General features: G+C 42.0%; 2 protein-coding genes across 2 annotated transcripts; both read left to right on the top strand.

Annotated features, from left to right (window-relative positions):
- The first annotated feature begins 401 nt into the window (after window positions 1–401).
- mecp2 (methyl CpG binding protein 2) lies at window positions 402–7102 on the top strand. Its single transcript, XM_062459794.1, has 3 exons — window positions 402–490; window positions 1344–1730; window positions 1905–7102. Exons 1-3 carry the CDS (start codon window positions 447–449, stop codon window positions 3301–3303), a joined length of 1830 nt encoding a protein of 609 aa, XP_062315778.1. The 5' UTR covers window positions 402–446; the 3' UTR covers window positions 3304–7102.
- A 3272-nt stretch (window positions 7103–10374) lies between these two features.
- Window positions 10375–16810, top strand: irak1 (interleukin-1 receptor-associated kinase 1). Its single transcript, XM_062459821.1, has 13 exons — window positions 10375–10846; window positions 11006–11173; window positions 11379–11519; window positions 11685–11770; window positions 12129–12367; window positions 13067–13181; window positions 13488–13600; window positions 13738–13945; window positions 14097–14165; window positions 14283–14537; window positions 15026–15440; window positions 15667–15783; window positions 16191–16810. The coding sequence occupies exons 1-13, from the start codon at window positions 10720–10722 to the stop codon at window positions 16325–16327; spliced, it is 2190 nt and encodes a 729-aa protein (XP_062315805.1). The 5' UTR covers window positions 10375–10719; the 3' UTR covers window positions 16328–16810.
- The last annotated feature ends 203 nt before the right edge of the window (window positions 16811–17013 follow it).

Here is a 17013-nt window from a genome sequence, read left to right as displayed (position 1 = left end):
CATCTGAAAGTTCGAAACCACTGACAAATTAACGGAACTGGACGTTTTCTCGCGAGATCCCAAGGTTCCTGGCAAACATTACTAGTCATATCACTATCTCGCGATAGTTGAGAAATGACGGCGTTGAAATTGTGGCAGGGGGCGGGAGAGAGGTACCCAGAGAGATGTTTGGAGAATTTTTATAAAATTATTTATTTAAATAAAAATGGCCGCCGTAGAGAGCGGAGAGGAGAGACTGTAAGTGTGAATTACATATATTCACCATTTCAATGTCGTGATAGATAATGTTTCTGGTCGTGTAATTTTTGCTTGAGTGTTTTGCAAAGTAATGTTGTGTCTTTATGTATTATGGACAGTTCAACTGACTGGTGTACTGAGAGAGGCGTATAGAATACGTCACCAAGTTATTGCTAGCTAGCTAAGTATTTCCCATACTTTGCGAGATCATGGATGGGCAAGGAAATAGCATCAGCATAAAGCGTTCGTGGGGGTGTGTTTGACTCTTATTTTCCAAACTCTCAAAACTCCCATTTTCTTTGAATTTACGGGTTATTTGTCATTAGTGTCAAAAAGAAACCCCGAGCCCTGTTTTTGTGTCCGTTCTCACCCTTTCGAAATCAATTTTGTCCGCATCCTCCACCCTCGGACTATTTCTATCGGCTAACGGGTTAGATAAATAAATGTGTAGCTAACGCAATCGAGCTTCTACCTACGCAGAGGGTCAAGGATTAGGCTGTGCTATTACCGCTTGTAGCCCGTATGTTGTCGTGGCAATAAATGCATTTTTCATCTACAGCCAATTATACATTTAATATCGGTACTGCACTCGCTAGAGATACCTAGCAAGCCATTTTCGCTGCTGACATGAGTTGGCCCATTTTTAGGTTGCCACTGCTGTTTTTGTGCCATCAACTACATCACCCATCATATGTAATGCATTGTATTGTATGCAATTCTGTTCGTCTTTCCAGAAAGTGTTGGAAATACGTAGTCCAGAGCTCTGATCTATTTCTAATTAGTGTATATACACCATGTGCAGCGATAGTGCCTCTTAAGACAATGTTGCCTGTGCCTGGCTGCGTCACGGGGTACCTCTTAACTTGGTGTCTATTAGTTCAGACTCAGTTGTTATCGTTCCTCGTAGTAGTCATCGTAGTTTTTTTCTACAAACAATCCCAATATAACAACAGAGTGATGTGTATGACCATTAATTGGGACATGGATGTTGTTTTGTTTCCTAAACCCTATACATCAGGCTTCCTTTGAAATAGGGGGGGGGTCCATTTTTAATACAGTTGACTTTCAGTTCACACTCATTATTGTAACCCTTTGTCCATGTGCAGTGAGGACCCTGACCAGCCCCAGCAGACCAGCTCCAAGGAGACAAAGACACACAAGTCCAAGAAGTCTCGGCGGGAGAGACGGGATGCAGAGAGGGTGGAGTCGACCACCTCAGCTCCTTCCCCTGCAGGAGGGCTGGTGCTGGGTGGACAGCCGTCCCAGGGGTTGGAGGCTGGGCCATCGGAGCCTGTGGAGCGGGCTGCCTCAGAGTCGACAGCCTCAGACTCCGCAGCTGGGGAGTCTGCAGGGTCTCCCAAACAGCGGCGTTCGATCATCAGGGACCGTGGTCCGCTTTATGACGACCCGTCCCTGCCAGAGGGTTGGACACGCAAACTCAAACAGCGCAAGTCTGGGCGCTCGGCTGGCAAGTTTGATGTCTACCTGATTAAGTGAGTTTTTCCCTAAATTACAACAAAACATTTGTATTCTAGTATTAAGGTATATCATCTTACAATTCTACATCAATCTGTGAAGTGTGACTCAAAAATGAACCAAAATAGAGTATAGCAGTGCTGTTGAGTTGAGCTTTTATCAAATAAAAATGTGCTTCTCCCTGTCCTCAGCCCGGAAGGTAAAGCCTTCCGTTCGAAGGTGGAGCTGATTGCGTACTTCCAGAAGGTTGGTGACACCACCACAGATCCGAACGACTTTGACTTCACCGTCACAGGTCGTGGTAGCCCCTCCCGCCGTGAAAAGAGACCTCACAAAAAAGCCAAGGTGGTCAAACCTTCGGGGAGGGGCCGGGGGCGACCTAAGGGCAGTGGGAAAGTCCGCCCTGCCACTGAGGGTGTGGCTATGAAGCGTGTGGTGGAAAAAAGTCCAGGGAAACTACTTGTCAAGATGCCCTTTAGCGCCGCTAAGACCCAGGCCCCTATACCAGTTCCTGTCCTCATGGCCAAGGCCCGACCTGGAAGGAAGAGAAAAGCAGAGCAGGAGCCTCAGGCCCAGGCACCAAAGAAGCGAGGACGTAAGCCTGCGTCTGCGGCGGCCGGGAGCAGCACATCTTCATACACAGCAGCTGCCATGATGGCAGCTGAGGCCAAGAGGAAAACCCAGAAGGAGTCTTCCGCCAAGCCCGTCCAACAGACTGCCCTGCCCATCAAAAAACGCAAGACCAGGGAGACCGTGGAGGAGATGGAGAGCCCAGCCACGTCCACAGCGGAGCTGGTCACGGGAGGTGCCGGAAGAGGAGAGGGAGGAGGGAGTGGTGGAGGAAGTGGTGGAGGAAGTAAAGGAGGAGGAGGAGAGACAACAGGAGGTGGTGGTGGAAGTGGAGGGGGGGCTGGGACGGAGACAGGAGTCCAGGTGGTGGTGACAGCACTGCAGGAGCCACAACAGCAGCAACTGGGACAGAAGCCGCCAAAGAGCCAAGGGAGGAAGCAGAAGGAGGCTCCTCTGGCCCCGGTCATAGTTACTGCAGGAGTAGGAGGAGGTGTTGGAGGCGGTGGAGGTAGCAGCAGCAGCATCAGTAGTCCCTCCAAAAGCCACAAGAGAAAAGAGCGTGTTCCACACAAACACCCACACCATCACCACCACCATCGCCATCATCACCATCACCAACACTCTTCCTCCTCTACCACCTCCTTAGAGCAGCCCCAGGCCTCCCACCTCTCCCAGCCTTCCATTAGCCTATCGTCTCCCAGCCCCAACTTGACTGGGGCCCAAGTCCTGCAGAGGAACCAGGCGGAACCCCAGGACCTGAGCAGCCCTCGGCCCTACCGTGGAGGCCAGCCCGTTGGCAGCAGAGAAGGGGCTCCGGACAGCTGCCCTAACACCACAGGCTCCACATCCACCAGGACTGCACCTGTCTTAGCGTCTGATGGCAGGGCCAAGCATCGAGCAGACGAGGCTGCAGGTGAGGGGAGGGATCTGAGAGACATAGTGCCCTCCTCAGCCGTGCCTCGGCCCAGCCGAGAGGAGACGGTCGAATCCCGGACAGCCGTCAGTGAGAGGGTCAGCTGATTGGCTGGCTATGTGACTTACAGGGGGCCCACAATCTGTCTGCACCAACGGGAAAGCAGTCCTGAAGAGAGAAGCGGAGCAAAATCGTGCGTTTCTTTTTTTATTAGAAAAACAAATGGAGGAGAAGAAAAGCGACAAAAAAATGTGTGTACATACAAACACAAGGCAGCTGTTGTCATGTTTTCTCTGTGGGGTTGGGCTGTGTTAAGGATTTGCTCTTAACAAACACCCAAAACAAGATTGCTTCCTGATTAACACATTTTGTTTGTTCTTTTTTCTGTCACAGCTTTAAAGTTGAACAATATCCACTTTAACCCACAGTACATTTGTCAAAGCTTCAAGGAGGTGGAAAGATTGCAGTAAGAAACAGACCTTGGACCAAACACTGGCAAATAGGCCTACTTAAGATTCACTTGATTTAGTTCACCAAGTACAAAGAAACCAATGGAACAGTTCCATCATTAAAAAATTGAAGCTAAATTAAATGCACCCTAATCTTACTATTTGATGTCTTTGACAAAGGTCTGGTTTCTCACATCTATCATGTACCTAATTATTTTGATCTGGTTCATGAGATGGGGTAGAATTGTGTTTAATTTGCCAAAAAAGTGTGTACCTTTTGTGTGTCTTCTTCCACACAATCCGCTTGGCCATGATGTATGTTGTAGACAAGAGTGTAATGGTCTGAGGCAATGTAGCCTCCCAGGGTGAATGTCTACCTTTTGGATGCCATAGCTGATGTTTACTTAAATAGATTTTCTATAGAGAGTCTCCATTATAAATTATATATAATCCTGTTTTACTCTGTGTCAGTGCGAGACTACTGTCTTGCTGATAGCTGTCCAGACCGCCAGCTGTGTTATCAACTGGGTATGAGTCTTTTGCTTTGACATGGAAAAAAACATCTGCAATCATGTTAATGTGATGAGTAACATAATTTGTTAATTGGACAGAGTAGGATTCGAAAATAGCCAGTTGAAATGAGGTGGGGTAAAATATAATGAAAATGGGGATCCAGGTTCTGAATAGGGCCCAGTTTCAGTCCGTTTCAGCCCAGTCTCCTAAAACCACAATTGTCATTCACATCCAGAATGTTTGAGGGATGTTTGATCACAGATGTGTATTAATGAAGATCTCCCCCATGCGATGTTTCTTTCAACCACTCCGAAGCTTCGAGAGGAAACTGCCATGATACTGACAGACAGATAAGAACTTCCTGTCTATTGGTTTCTCACACATTTATTTGATGCTCATAAACAGGAGGTTGATCTTCCACACTAACCAATATGAAAATAATACAGTATGGTGGTTACTGCAGCATGTGTGTTGACAAAGGAAGGATATTTATCCAAGTTTTCAGTTATATTCACCATCATATTCATGCCCTCTTTGTGCTTTGTGTAAAGTACTAGAAGTAGGCATTGTGCTTTTCACTTTTTAGTAATGACAGTCTGTTTAAGCTGTAAAGTGATCTAACAATTTAGCTGGCTATTATCAATATGTGTATGACTGCACAGACCAGAGCACTTATAACCGCAGACAAGGGATCGATAAAATTATAAATGTACATGACCTAATAAACTGGCATGTAATCAAGGTTAACCTGACTATTCATTTAGTTTAGTTATTTTTCCAAAGATTGTTGAGGAAATACAATTTATTAAATGAATGTACAGGGTTTATTTACATTATGTTGTCATAGATATCTTAGAATTTTTCTGATTCGTAGAAAATGTATTACATTTAATGAAACTAAAAAAGTTAGTTTAGTTCAGAGGATAAGTTTAGTTTTTGTAAGTGAAAAAAATAAATCAATGGATTTTATGTCCCAAAGATTTTGTGAAAAAACCAAACCCATTTAAGGAAGTTCTTCTTTGTCTGTTGTGTTGAGTGAATGTACAAAAAAAAATCTTATTTTGTTGACACAATGTTTTTTAAATATAGAGGACAGGTGTAGCCAGGAATATTTTGGACATGCAAGGTTTTGTTGAGATGAAGTGTAACGTTAGTCCAACGTTACATCCATTGCACTGATGTTACAACCCAGTTCTCATTCTGCATGCACTCTTTTTTTGATTCACTTTAGCTCCCAACACTTTTCTTTCTGTAAGCCCAAACTCACAGATACATGTAGGACTCAGATAATGTGGCACAAAATATACTGACTGCATGCTCCAGGTATAGTGTTTTGAGGCCAAGGTGACTTTTTCATTTACATTATGTTAATTTAGGGTACATAGTGTAGATATGAACAAAGATGCCATCCATAGTTGCTATTTATCAATTTTCAAACAATGGTTGGAATTCATCAAACTTGGCATTCAAAAAAATTGTGCTTTTATTTTTTATCCAAACCGTATTTATTCTGTCTCCCAGTGAACTATGTCTGACTTAATAGTGTAACCCTACAACATGCATTTTTGTGGCACAATAACAATGTTTGAATGAATTCTAGCCTATGCTCTCACACGCACAACAGGCCCTTAACCCCAGTCTCACCCACCCTAGAACAACATGATTTTCATTCTGAAGAAAAACTTAAAAATATTCTTGCATGCCACAGTTACAGAGATATATTTGTTAGTGAATTTTATAATGTAATATAATATAAAAAGTATGTATTACTTTGATGCACCAGTATCTTAAACCTGTAATAATCAGTTGATATCTGGAGGAACAGGAATTTAAGAAGGTTGTGTCATGCGAATCCATCCCAGAAGTTTGCTTGACACCATGTTAGTGTGAACACAGAGATCGATGCTATCATTTCCATCTGAACCCTTGATCAGAGAAATCCGAGGTTCTGGACTTATTACTCTATTGAAAATATATTTTGGTTAGGAGAATTGGACCCCAAAATATCTGTAAATAAAAAAAGGTTTTTAGTTTCATATCAACAACTCAAAAAGGACGTATTATCCAGTGGCAAAAACCTAATGGTGTCATCCTTGTCAGTCTTCTATGAATTGCCATTGTCTTCTGTGCCCATATTTACTTCGCACATTGGATCTGAAGTACTGTATACAATGCCACCCATGTTTACAGAATGCATCTTAATGCAGCGTAAACAAGGTCTTAGATGTTGCTTGTGTCCTGCCTCCCTTGGTCTCCTCACTTCCCTGACCCTAGCCAGAAGGGTAGGGAGTATTGGTATAAGAGCTCCCTTGCTCTTAAAGGGCTATGAAACGTTTTCAAACTTTAAACAATACGGGGCAATGCTGTCTAAAGCCCGACAATATAACTACACTCCTCTTTGCTTGTAGTTGTGAGCACTTTTGAATACATTCATGTCCAGACTTTAGTCTCTGTAGAAAATTGGGACTCCTCCTATTTCCCCTATATACTCCACCTGTAGAAAAACAGGACTGTGTCCTGATGACTCTCTCTCTTTCTCCATACAGGCAGTATGATCACTTGCTCACTTTCAACTAACTCTGCATCCTCAGTCGCTACCCCTGCAGCCCAAAGTTTGCACTTAGTCCCTTGTCTATTGAGAACAGCCTGGACTATGACATGTATTTGAGACTCGTAATTTGCTTCCATGCTTAATGCAGTTCAATGCTATGAAGGGGTATATCCCAGGAAGTGTAGAGAATGTTGATGCAGAGTTCCACATTCAAATGTAACTGGAGGGGGAGGCCAGGTTGGAGAAGGATATGGGCAGCTGAGAGGACAAAGATTTAACATGTGGCTCAAGAAGACTTAACCCTTTCTAAATGTAAAAAAAATAAGTAATCTGAGTTTAATTGTTTTGATTTGATGTTCTACAGTCTGTTAACTCCTGTTTGGACTTAAAACTGCAGCAACTTTGCTGACTCCATCTGGGTAGCATTGTCAGCCAAGCGGGAACAGAAAGGATAGTGCCTTGCATTAGAGAGCGACATTGAACAGTAGTTGCCTTTGATGAAAAACATAATGGTTAAATAGATAAACAGATGGCATGTCAGGTCAAAGTGGGGTTTAACCAGTTTCCTCTGGAATCTGGGATCTTAATCATACTTGCATAGAAGCAAACTTCAGTGACAACCGCACATAATCTGCGGTGGATTATGGGGTTGATTCCTTGTTTTTAATGAACATTGTTCGTCAAAGAGTAGCCTATCTGGCCCTCAAATACAAGACACACTGATGTAGAATGTACTCCGCTAACAGGTGTTTGAAGTGTTTGCATGTGGTTAGGAAGACAGAAATCTTGTAATCTTCAAAACATATATTGTCATTTTCCAGGAATTTAAGTGAGCTTTCTGTTTCTACTGGTTGAAGGTCATGTGTAAACCTTTTTTTCTAGTAGTGTGTGTCTACATGTCCCTGCCTTTAGATTTGCCATCTCAGACGTTGTAGCTATGACGATGCTGTTTGGGCTCAGTCTCTTCCACCAAACTTGCTTTTAAAAAGCAATAGTCTAGAGAGCAAAACAGTGATTTTGTGTTTGTCCATCAACACAGGCTTTCTCCTTGTACACCTCTAACCCCACATTAAATCTGAAAAGGGAGATTTTTAATGATTGCATGATGTACAGGATAAAATGAATTACATCAAAGTTATTTATTGAATGCCAGTTCAGGTCAAAAATAAAAGAGTGAACTTTGATACAAATTCAAAAATCCACTGTTGGAAAATTAACTGTCTATTTAACATAGTCTTGTGCCTTGAAGTTGAAGTACTAGAATTTATACTGTGGTTGATGTATTTTTTATTCAGAGTCCTGTATTTGCCTCTTGTTGCTATTCTGCGCTGTGTGTATCATAGAGTAATAGATAAAGTATTTTCTTAGTTTGATAATTTGCCTGCTTTGTATTTCATTTAAAAGTGTTTTGAGGAACAGAGGAATGATGTAACAGGCAATAACGATCATGTCATGATACCTTGTGACAATATAGCGTTGATATGTTATTCTCTTTGTTTTAGCACTTTTTGGGAACGTGTTGTTCTTGGAAATTTAAATTTCACCATAACCACAATAATTGGTCACACATTAGTCTGCCTTAGTCCTTCCAACCACAATTTTTTATGAGAGAATATTTCAATCATGGCCAGTTGGTGAAATACAAAACAATTAAGATCTGCACTTTATAAAGTAGGATGCGTAACAGGACACTCATTTCCCTTTTGTATGTATTTTTACCTTTATCTAAAGTTTTCATTTTTTATATTTTTTTTTCCATTTTAGTTGCAAGTATTACAAAGGGGTGAAGTGTCCTCTCTGTTAGCTGAGCTGTTTGAATTAAACAATCACTTGTCGAGGTGTCAAGGGTTATTTACCATTTTCCAGGCCATGTCTTTGCCTTCCTGAAACTGAAAAGCCTAGTTTGTGTCAACTTTTATAGTATTGTATCTGTTTGTTTGATTTTGTCCAATGTAACAAACATAATAGTAAACAACATATACCTGTGCCGTGTGTTTCTGTCTGTATTATTTATTTTATTATTATTAAATGATTTATGTACATAAAATCTATTATTTATTTATTTTAACACAAATCAGTTTTAAGAGATGGCATTGATGTTTGTTCATCTGTGGTATTATAGTATTACAATACACACAAACCAAAGTCCTATTAGTGGATATTTTAGTGAAGAATTATTAGCTTCAGTTCCATGCCCTCTAGTGTATTCTATAATAAATTAGCCTACTCAGCGGACAGAGACAATCGACAGTCTCAGCAAGTACTTGATCTACGACTGATTGAACTTGTTATGGTGTGTGGGGGGTAGGACCCAAACGCGGAGAGGTAGCCTGTCATCGTCACAAAAAAAGGGTTTATTCTTGAAACAGGAACAGACAGGGTACTCAAGGACAAGACAAAAGACTGGACACAAAACAGGAAACTAAATACACAGAACCAAACAAGACACAGGTGGACACTATGAGACTAACGAGAACTGAAACCACTGAACGAGACACAGGTGAAGACAATAGGTGCGGTCGACTTCATGCAGCGCCCGCGTCGCCTGCAGCCGCCTGCAGCCCGGCTGACTTGAAGCAGCCAATGGCATTCTCAGCTTTAAGTCGGCACCGCCGGCGCTGCATTAAGTGGAACACACCTAATGACAGACACAGGGAAACAATATGGCAGGGCAAAACCAAGACAACACGGCTGTGGGCTTGACAGAACTAACTCAATAGGTGTATCCGACTTCATTCAGCGCCGGCTGCTTCAAGTCAGCCGCCAGCGCTGCATGAAGCCGAACATATCTAATGTGTAATGCAATGTGTGCAACATTTTGGCTGTATTACATTCCAAATTCCTTTCATATGTACAAATACATTTATAGATATACACACTATGAATATGTGTTAGGGCTTTGACGTTTTCATCAAGTCCCTATTATACCTAGAAAAGGTACATTTTCTGAAGAAAATGTGTGTTTGCTGAAAGCAGTTGAAACAGTTTTGTTGGCTTGAATAGTCATGAAGGTTTAAAAATAATAATTTAAGTTTTAAAATGGTATATGCAATAAACAGTGTGACAGTATGTCAATGGTGTGAAAGTACAGTATGTGTTGCTTAAAAAACTAAATTGGGCATGCAGTAGGAAAGTATATCTGTCATTGTTTTGCATTGTGATATTTTCTTACTGTAGAAAAAGGAGTAAAAAGGGTGATGAAAATAGTATCTTATTTACTTTCATACATTTTATAGCGTGAAAAGTATAAAAGATTGAAAGATTGAGAAACCGAAAACAGTTGGAACAGTGTTTCTAAGATAAGAGGCTACCTTTATTCGTCCCACAATGGGGAAATTCGGCATTGCAGCAGCAAAGTGGACGGAAGTATACATACAATTTACAAAGTAAGTAAAATATATATAAAAAAGATAACACCAGTTGCATATGGAGACCAAATATAAATAAACAAATAAATATTGCACAGTAGTTTGCACTTTAAGTGTGTCCATGAGTTATTGTGGTTGAGTCCCGTGTGTGTTTGTGTGTGTGTAGAGCAGTGGTTGTATAGTCTCACAGCAGCAGGAAAGTTCTTTAATAGCTCTCTATTTAAAAAAATGATTTGAGTTTGTGAAAAAGAAGACACAAAATTTGCTAACTACTTGGGTGACGTAGCTTGCCACTGACGTAGCCTTAACATAGTTTCTGTCTTAACAAGGAAATGGAATTTCATTGGGAACCCCGTGATTTAAAATTGAGGTTTATTTATTCTCCCGTCGACTATTTTGGGGGGTTGAATAGAGACAATGTATTATCTAATTAAGTAGTGTCAGTTTCTTCTGTAATTGTTGTCAAATGTCAAACAAGTATAGGCTACAGTTATAATAGGTAGCTATAGCAGTGGCTAGCAATAGTTGCGAGCTGGGTCTGGGTGACGCCGAACAAGTCGTGCTGATGTAGGCAGCAGCAGGTTAGCGCTAACCGCTTTATAGCCCAACGTAAACCTTGCTTGCTAGCTAGTTGACTGGCTAATGTCAAGTCTGAAAATGACGTCCTGGGATATCAGAAAAGAACACCTTCATAAATTGTCATCATCTGTGATGAGTGATTTTACACGGCTTATGGACACCCTTCCAAACACGGAATGGGTGAGATTCGGTAAGATGCGACAGCATTGCTTGCTAAGAAAAAGAGAATGGTGGTAGTAGTAGTAGTAGATAACCAATGTCGACACATTCGAGTAGTTCATTCTCTCCGATAATACATTTTATGTACACTAATCAAACTTTTGTTTCGTCCCCTCTCTTGGACAAGCAGCGTCCCGGGTGTTGAGTGACCAGACCGAGTTGAGGTTAGCGGAGCAAAGAGAAAGGCGGACCGATTGGATCATTTTGCGTTGGGAAATGCGAAACGGAACAGTCGGAGACCTGCTAGACATCCTAGATGAACAGCAACTGTATAGACCCAGAGACATCATCTTGAGCTGTGAGAACAAGTCTTGAATAAGTCGACATGCTTGATTTGGTATCGGCTACTTGTAGATTATTAGATTTATATGGATACCGTTGTGGTTGAATAAAACAGGTCAAGTAAATGTAGTTCTAAAAGCTTATGAGCATGAAAGTATACGAATATGAGGGTTTTGATTCTATTAAGTTCTCATGCATTGGGGTTATTTACTGGACTTTAGGGAGACCGAGTGGACACCAACTACAGCTGCCCTATTTCACTCCCTCTCCACTGCCAAGACTGGATCCTCCTGACTCATTCTCTAGGTTTACGCCCCCTCCCAAAATCGTACATGACAGAACTCAACCTATCTCTCAACCAGGTAATTCAGTTACATTCCAATCAATGTAATTTCTTCTACTCTGATGTATGAATCTAAACAAAGATCAGTCAAGGAACTTGAGCCAAATAAGCTTTAGAGATCACCTTACCGAAAAAGCTACTCTTCCATCTGTTCTCCACTCAAGTGGCTTTTAATCTTTCACAGGGGACCCCGGACTCAAGGTATTGCCCACACCAGGCCCCCCTCCCCGGGAGTTGAAGTCTGAGAGTGTGCCTGTTGAGCATCCACAGGTACTGTAAAAGTGTCCGAAATGTTAGTTATGACAGTTGATTTCTTTATGATGTTCTCAGCTTCACAGATGATATAGGTGTCATTGTAATTTAGCATTTGTTAGCGTCTGTATAGCTACATGGTTTTGACTATACTGGTTTTAAAGGGGTTGTGGAATTTGGAAACATATAATTAAAACCACTTCGTAAACAAACAGTTTGTGCTGACACATAAAGGAAAAAGGGGAGAGACAGAAAGTGTCTAAGTACCATCGATTCAAACTGATCAGGAAGTAATGTATCAAGTGCCACAGATTTCAGTCAACTTTTACCAATGGCATTTTGTGCTAAATTATACTGATTGTCTTTAAATCACCAGCCTATGGCCCCTGTCAGCCTTGTGCTGTCCAATGCTATGTGCTGGCCATTTGAAGAGGTGAAGCATGGGACAGATCACTTCTCTGTGGCACGTCTGATTGGAGAGGGAGGGTTTGGACATGTGTACCATGCCAGCATGAGGAACACGGACTACGCTGTCAAGAAGCTGAAAGAGGACTCTCCGATGGACTGGAACATTGTGAAGGAGAGCTTTAAAACAGAGGTGGAGAAACTGTCTCGGTAAGTTGACGTTCTCTCTCACGCTCATCCTTCCTTGTGTCCTGCCAATTTAACCTGCCACCTCTTTCCTTTCACGGTTTCTCATAACTTTGTTCTGCTTTAAGTGTTTTCAATTTCTGTCTTGGTTCTGGGTGTGTTTCTGTGGGCCTGTGTAGGTGAGGACTGAGGGGAGCAGAGAATCTCCCCTCGAGGTTCTCTACCAACACACCCCTGACCTAGAAAAAAGATTAAGAAGTTTCGGTTTGTGAAAGGCCTCTCCTGTCTTTGATGTGGTTTGTCTTCTATCTCTTTCTCTTTTCTAAATGGGGTCAGGGACTATTTCTGTGCAAGCTATGCTTCTGTTGTTGACCACTGCTTAAGCACACTGTTTCAGGGTGGCCAATTGTCATGAAACTGGCTTAAAATATTTTGTTGATCAGTCCTTTGGCTGTGCATGTACAACATCTCCCAACAAGCAGCTGATTACATTGGGCAACCTTACTTTTTTCACTCTCTCTTCACTGTCACCATCTGTAACAATATTTTAATCAAATATATCTATCGCATATGTTTGCTTTTGAAGAATCCATTAAGCCTATTTCTCCAGTGTTTGTGTTTTTCAATAACAGGCGACCTAAATGCCTTAGTTGATACCTTAATGGCTGGACTAGAATCTCAGTCTCCTTTCTATGTGGCGCTCTCTTTCCCCTGTCCACCCAGGTACAGACACACAAACATAGTGGAGCTGATGGGTTACAGTATTGGAGGAGGAACATACTGCCTCCTCTACACCTTCATGCCTCACAGATCCCTAGAGGATCAGCTTCAAAACACGGTCAGTCATTCATGCAGGCCAACACCACACTTGAGCTAACGTGATTAATTCACCTGCTGACCATTTGATACGTTTTATGTATGAAACATTGTGTTAGAAGAGTGAATAACACATTTTTTACAACATTAATATTTTAAGGTATAAGATACCAATCTCAAATGTGATTTCCTCCACCATTCTCAGCCAGTTGGACCACTACACATAATTTGAGTTCCTCAAGTTTTGTTCCTGCAGCTTATTAACAATGCCAGATTTCTGAAAAAAGTGAAAATTCTAACATTTGCTCCTCCTCTGTCTCTTCCTCAGGGCAGTGCTGCCCTCTCCTGGCCTCAGCGTGTCAGTGTGATGCAGGGCACAGCCAAAGCCATCCAGTTCCTTCACTCCTGCACTCCTGCCCTCATCCATGGAGACATCAAGAGGTGAACCACACCTTAGTTCTCATTAAAACTTCAGTTACTTAAATTCGTTTGAACGGCTGAACAAACAAAACTCAACTGAATGTCCACTCAGGCGGCTTGTAAAGAGTTGCAGTTGATATCTTTATTCTTTCCCTCAGCTCTAACATTTTGCTGGGGAAGCACCTGGAGGCCAAGTTGGGGGACTTTGGGCTTGCCCGGTTTTGTTCTGCTCCAGGTAGGTCATCAGGGAAGACCACCATGGTGGCCCGAACCAAGACCGTGAGGGGCACCCTGGCCTACTTACCGGACGAGTTTATTAAAAGTGGGGAGCTGGGAGTGGGCATAGACATCTACAGCTTTGGAGTGGTGAGAGAACAGTCTAAACGTCCACATGAGTACACACAACCCCACTACAACAAATGATGTCTGTTCTTTCAAAGTAAATGGACTTACATTCCATATACAAACATTATTATGTGTATGCTTAAGCTAAAGAGTTGGTGTTATGTTCCCACAGGTTCTGCTAGAGGTTTTGACTGGCCGAAGAGCCCTAGAGTTGGACTGTCAATCAAAAGCAGTCTACTTGGTGAGATTTTTTTTATGTTTGTGGATTCCACTTATGTTCTGGAATATTAGGATTAATAAACATTGAAGTCAAGTTTTTTCTCCAATGTCTAACCAGCTTTATCATGTTTATATCCAGAAAGACCTGGTGTTGGAGGGGGAGGATGATGGGAGCTTGACTAAAGGGAAGTCCAGCCTAGATCTGTCACTTCCCCCTGCTGCCACTCGCATCTGGAAGAATCATCTGGACCTAAGGCTTAAAGCTGAGTGTGAGCCAAGTGGCACTCCAGGCCCTGGAGCCTGGCCTGCAGGTTTACCCGGGTCCCTGGACCTGGCTGGGCTTGCCTGCTGCTGTCTGGCGCCCAGGAAGAAGAGGAGACCCCCTATGACTGAGGTCTGTATTGGGCTGCTGCTAAGATAGAATACAGGGACGGGCCCTAAATCATACTGAGAGTATTTCAATACAGAATTAGTAGGTTGAAGGGTGTCCTAATTCAAATGATTTATGCAAATGCAGCAGGGGATACCCCTCATAATAGACTGCATGACTCATGCTGCATAGCAGCACGTTGGGACTGTGGAATTCCCCTACTGGTGAAGGGATGTACACTATTTACACAGGCTACTGTAACGTCATACTAACTACATACATAAGGCTTTGTGGCAAGTTGTCTGATGCATAAAGTAAAACAAATCTGATATTCCAGGTTGTTTTGTGGGTGCAGAACTTATAAAAATATTTTTGAGGAATAATTTTAAAAAGGTGACCTTTTCTACTGTTCCAGTGAGCCTTCTCAAAGTGCAGAGTTAAAAAAAAAAAAATAACATGTACATTATACAATGATGTATTTGGCCCTGACGAATGTCTAACTGTTATTATAGGTGTTCCAGAAGCTTAACGACGTTCATACCAGTGTGAAGGCCTCCAGCAGCGGAGCTTCCTTCAGTCATCACTTCTCTCCACCCACTTCCTGCCCATCAGTACCCAAGCAGCCTATCTCTACGGTCTCTTCCTCCACATGGGCATTGACACAAGACATGTCCAAGTTAGGCCCCCTGGAGGACACATACGACTGCCACCCTGCTCCGACTTCACTTCCACCACCACCACCACCTCCACCACACTCTGCCTCTTCTTTCCTGGGGCCGTGTGAGTCGGATGAGAGCCAGGGTTACACCCAGTATACCCCCCACCAGACCAGCAGCAGTTCCAGGGAAGGTGGGGCCGATGGCGGTCAGTGCGGACCCTCTGCATGCTACTCGCCGGCTGGCTCACTAAGCTCTAACACAGACACAGGTAAATGCCTCATCATATAACAGGGATAATAATAATGTGTCTTTTGTACAGGGATTTTTAGGACTCTCGAGTACACTTTATAATATGTCACTAATTTAGGTGGACTGTAGAAAAACTGGAGGTTGCAACCTTACAGCTGGGAGTTGCTCACTGTGAGAAGATACTGGCAATATCATTCTGTCACTTACTTACTTCTGTCTTTATTTCCATCCACTAATTTTACTAGCAATGTACAACAGTGAGGTGGAAATGAACCCTTTCAAACAGCGCTTTCTCCACAAGTTGGAACTTCACAAGGAGGGCAGAATCCCCACTGATGAGCTCCTGTCATCTGATAACCTGTGTAAGCTTGATTACTTTTTTTTAATGGTAAAAGAATACTGCCAAGATAATAAAGCTTAGATAATGTCGAATATATGAATACTTTTAAAGGTAATTGAAAAAAGTAGTGATGTATAGTGGGTACAAACGGTGGTCTTTAATTACACTCATATTGGGGGATTGCATTTCTCTAAATTTGTTCTGAGTATGTCAGTACAACTCAACGCCTACACGTCAGCCAATCTGACTTTATATAAAATACTCATGTAGAAATTACTTGTATATTATATATGAAAATATACATTGTTGGTAAATGTATACATTCTTACCAATTACCCACGGATATGCTATTTTGCTATAGCATATCTGTCTAGAAAGGCAGAAATATATAAATGTAGAATTGGTCTGGTGATTGATTCTTTCTTGCAGATGTTGATATGGACCAACCACAACGAGGACCTGAGGAGAGTGATGAGCTAGCATACCTCTCTGGAGAGTCTTGTGAGAGTCCTGCAAACACTTCCACCAAGATGATGGACAAGCAAACTGAACAGAAAACGACATGACACTGCCATTGCATGTTAAAGTCAAACAGTTAACCACAGCTATCATGAAGCTCTAATCACTTATGGAGTAAATATTAAGCGCAGCCCCTCAATGAGGGTTAGAGATGTACAGTACTGCAGGTGTATTCCATTTACATTTCGGAACTATGGGCAGTTTGGGACGGATGCAATTCTGAAGTGAGTTGTTGCTGAAAATGAATTGCCAGTACAGGTACTGAAATATATCATTTCAAATATCGCTGTTCACGTATCTAAATTAGTTCTGGCATTGCAAAGGGAAATGGTTTACAGGCTTCATTAAGTCTATGTTCTGCTGTGATCACTGTAGTTGCATAAGTGTTACTATAATGTGAGTGATAATCAAGGCCTATGTAAATGAAATGTATATCGATGTGTTGAAGCACAGTATAGTTTTTGTTACATTTCTAGACTTTTGGACATTTAAAATAAAATATTTTTCAGTGGACCACTGATGAAGGAAAATTCGTTTTACTAATTCATTTCATTTCTTTGTCTATTCATATGTCACAACTGTTATTCACAGATTAAATTGTAATTGTGCGGGCGTCATCCTTTTGCTCTGTTGTTGTTATGGGTGGTATTTTCTCACTGATCATTCACGCAGTTAGTGGTATTGTCATTAATGAAGTATTTATTTTTTCTACTGGTTTCCTTGAGGATGTGTC

The sequence above is a fragment of the Osmerus eperlanus genome, chromosome 4 (genome assembly GCF_963692335.1).
Source record: "Osmerus eperlanus chromosome 4, fOsmEpe2.1, whole genome shotgun sequence".
Taxonomy (NCBI): Eukaryota; Metazoa; Chordata; class Actinopteri; order Osmeriformes; family Osmeridae; genus Osmerus; species Osmerus eperlanus.
Note: the sequence above shows the minus strand (reverse complement) of the source record. Positions and strands in the feature narration are given on the sequence as shown.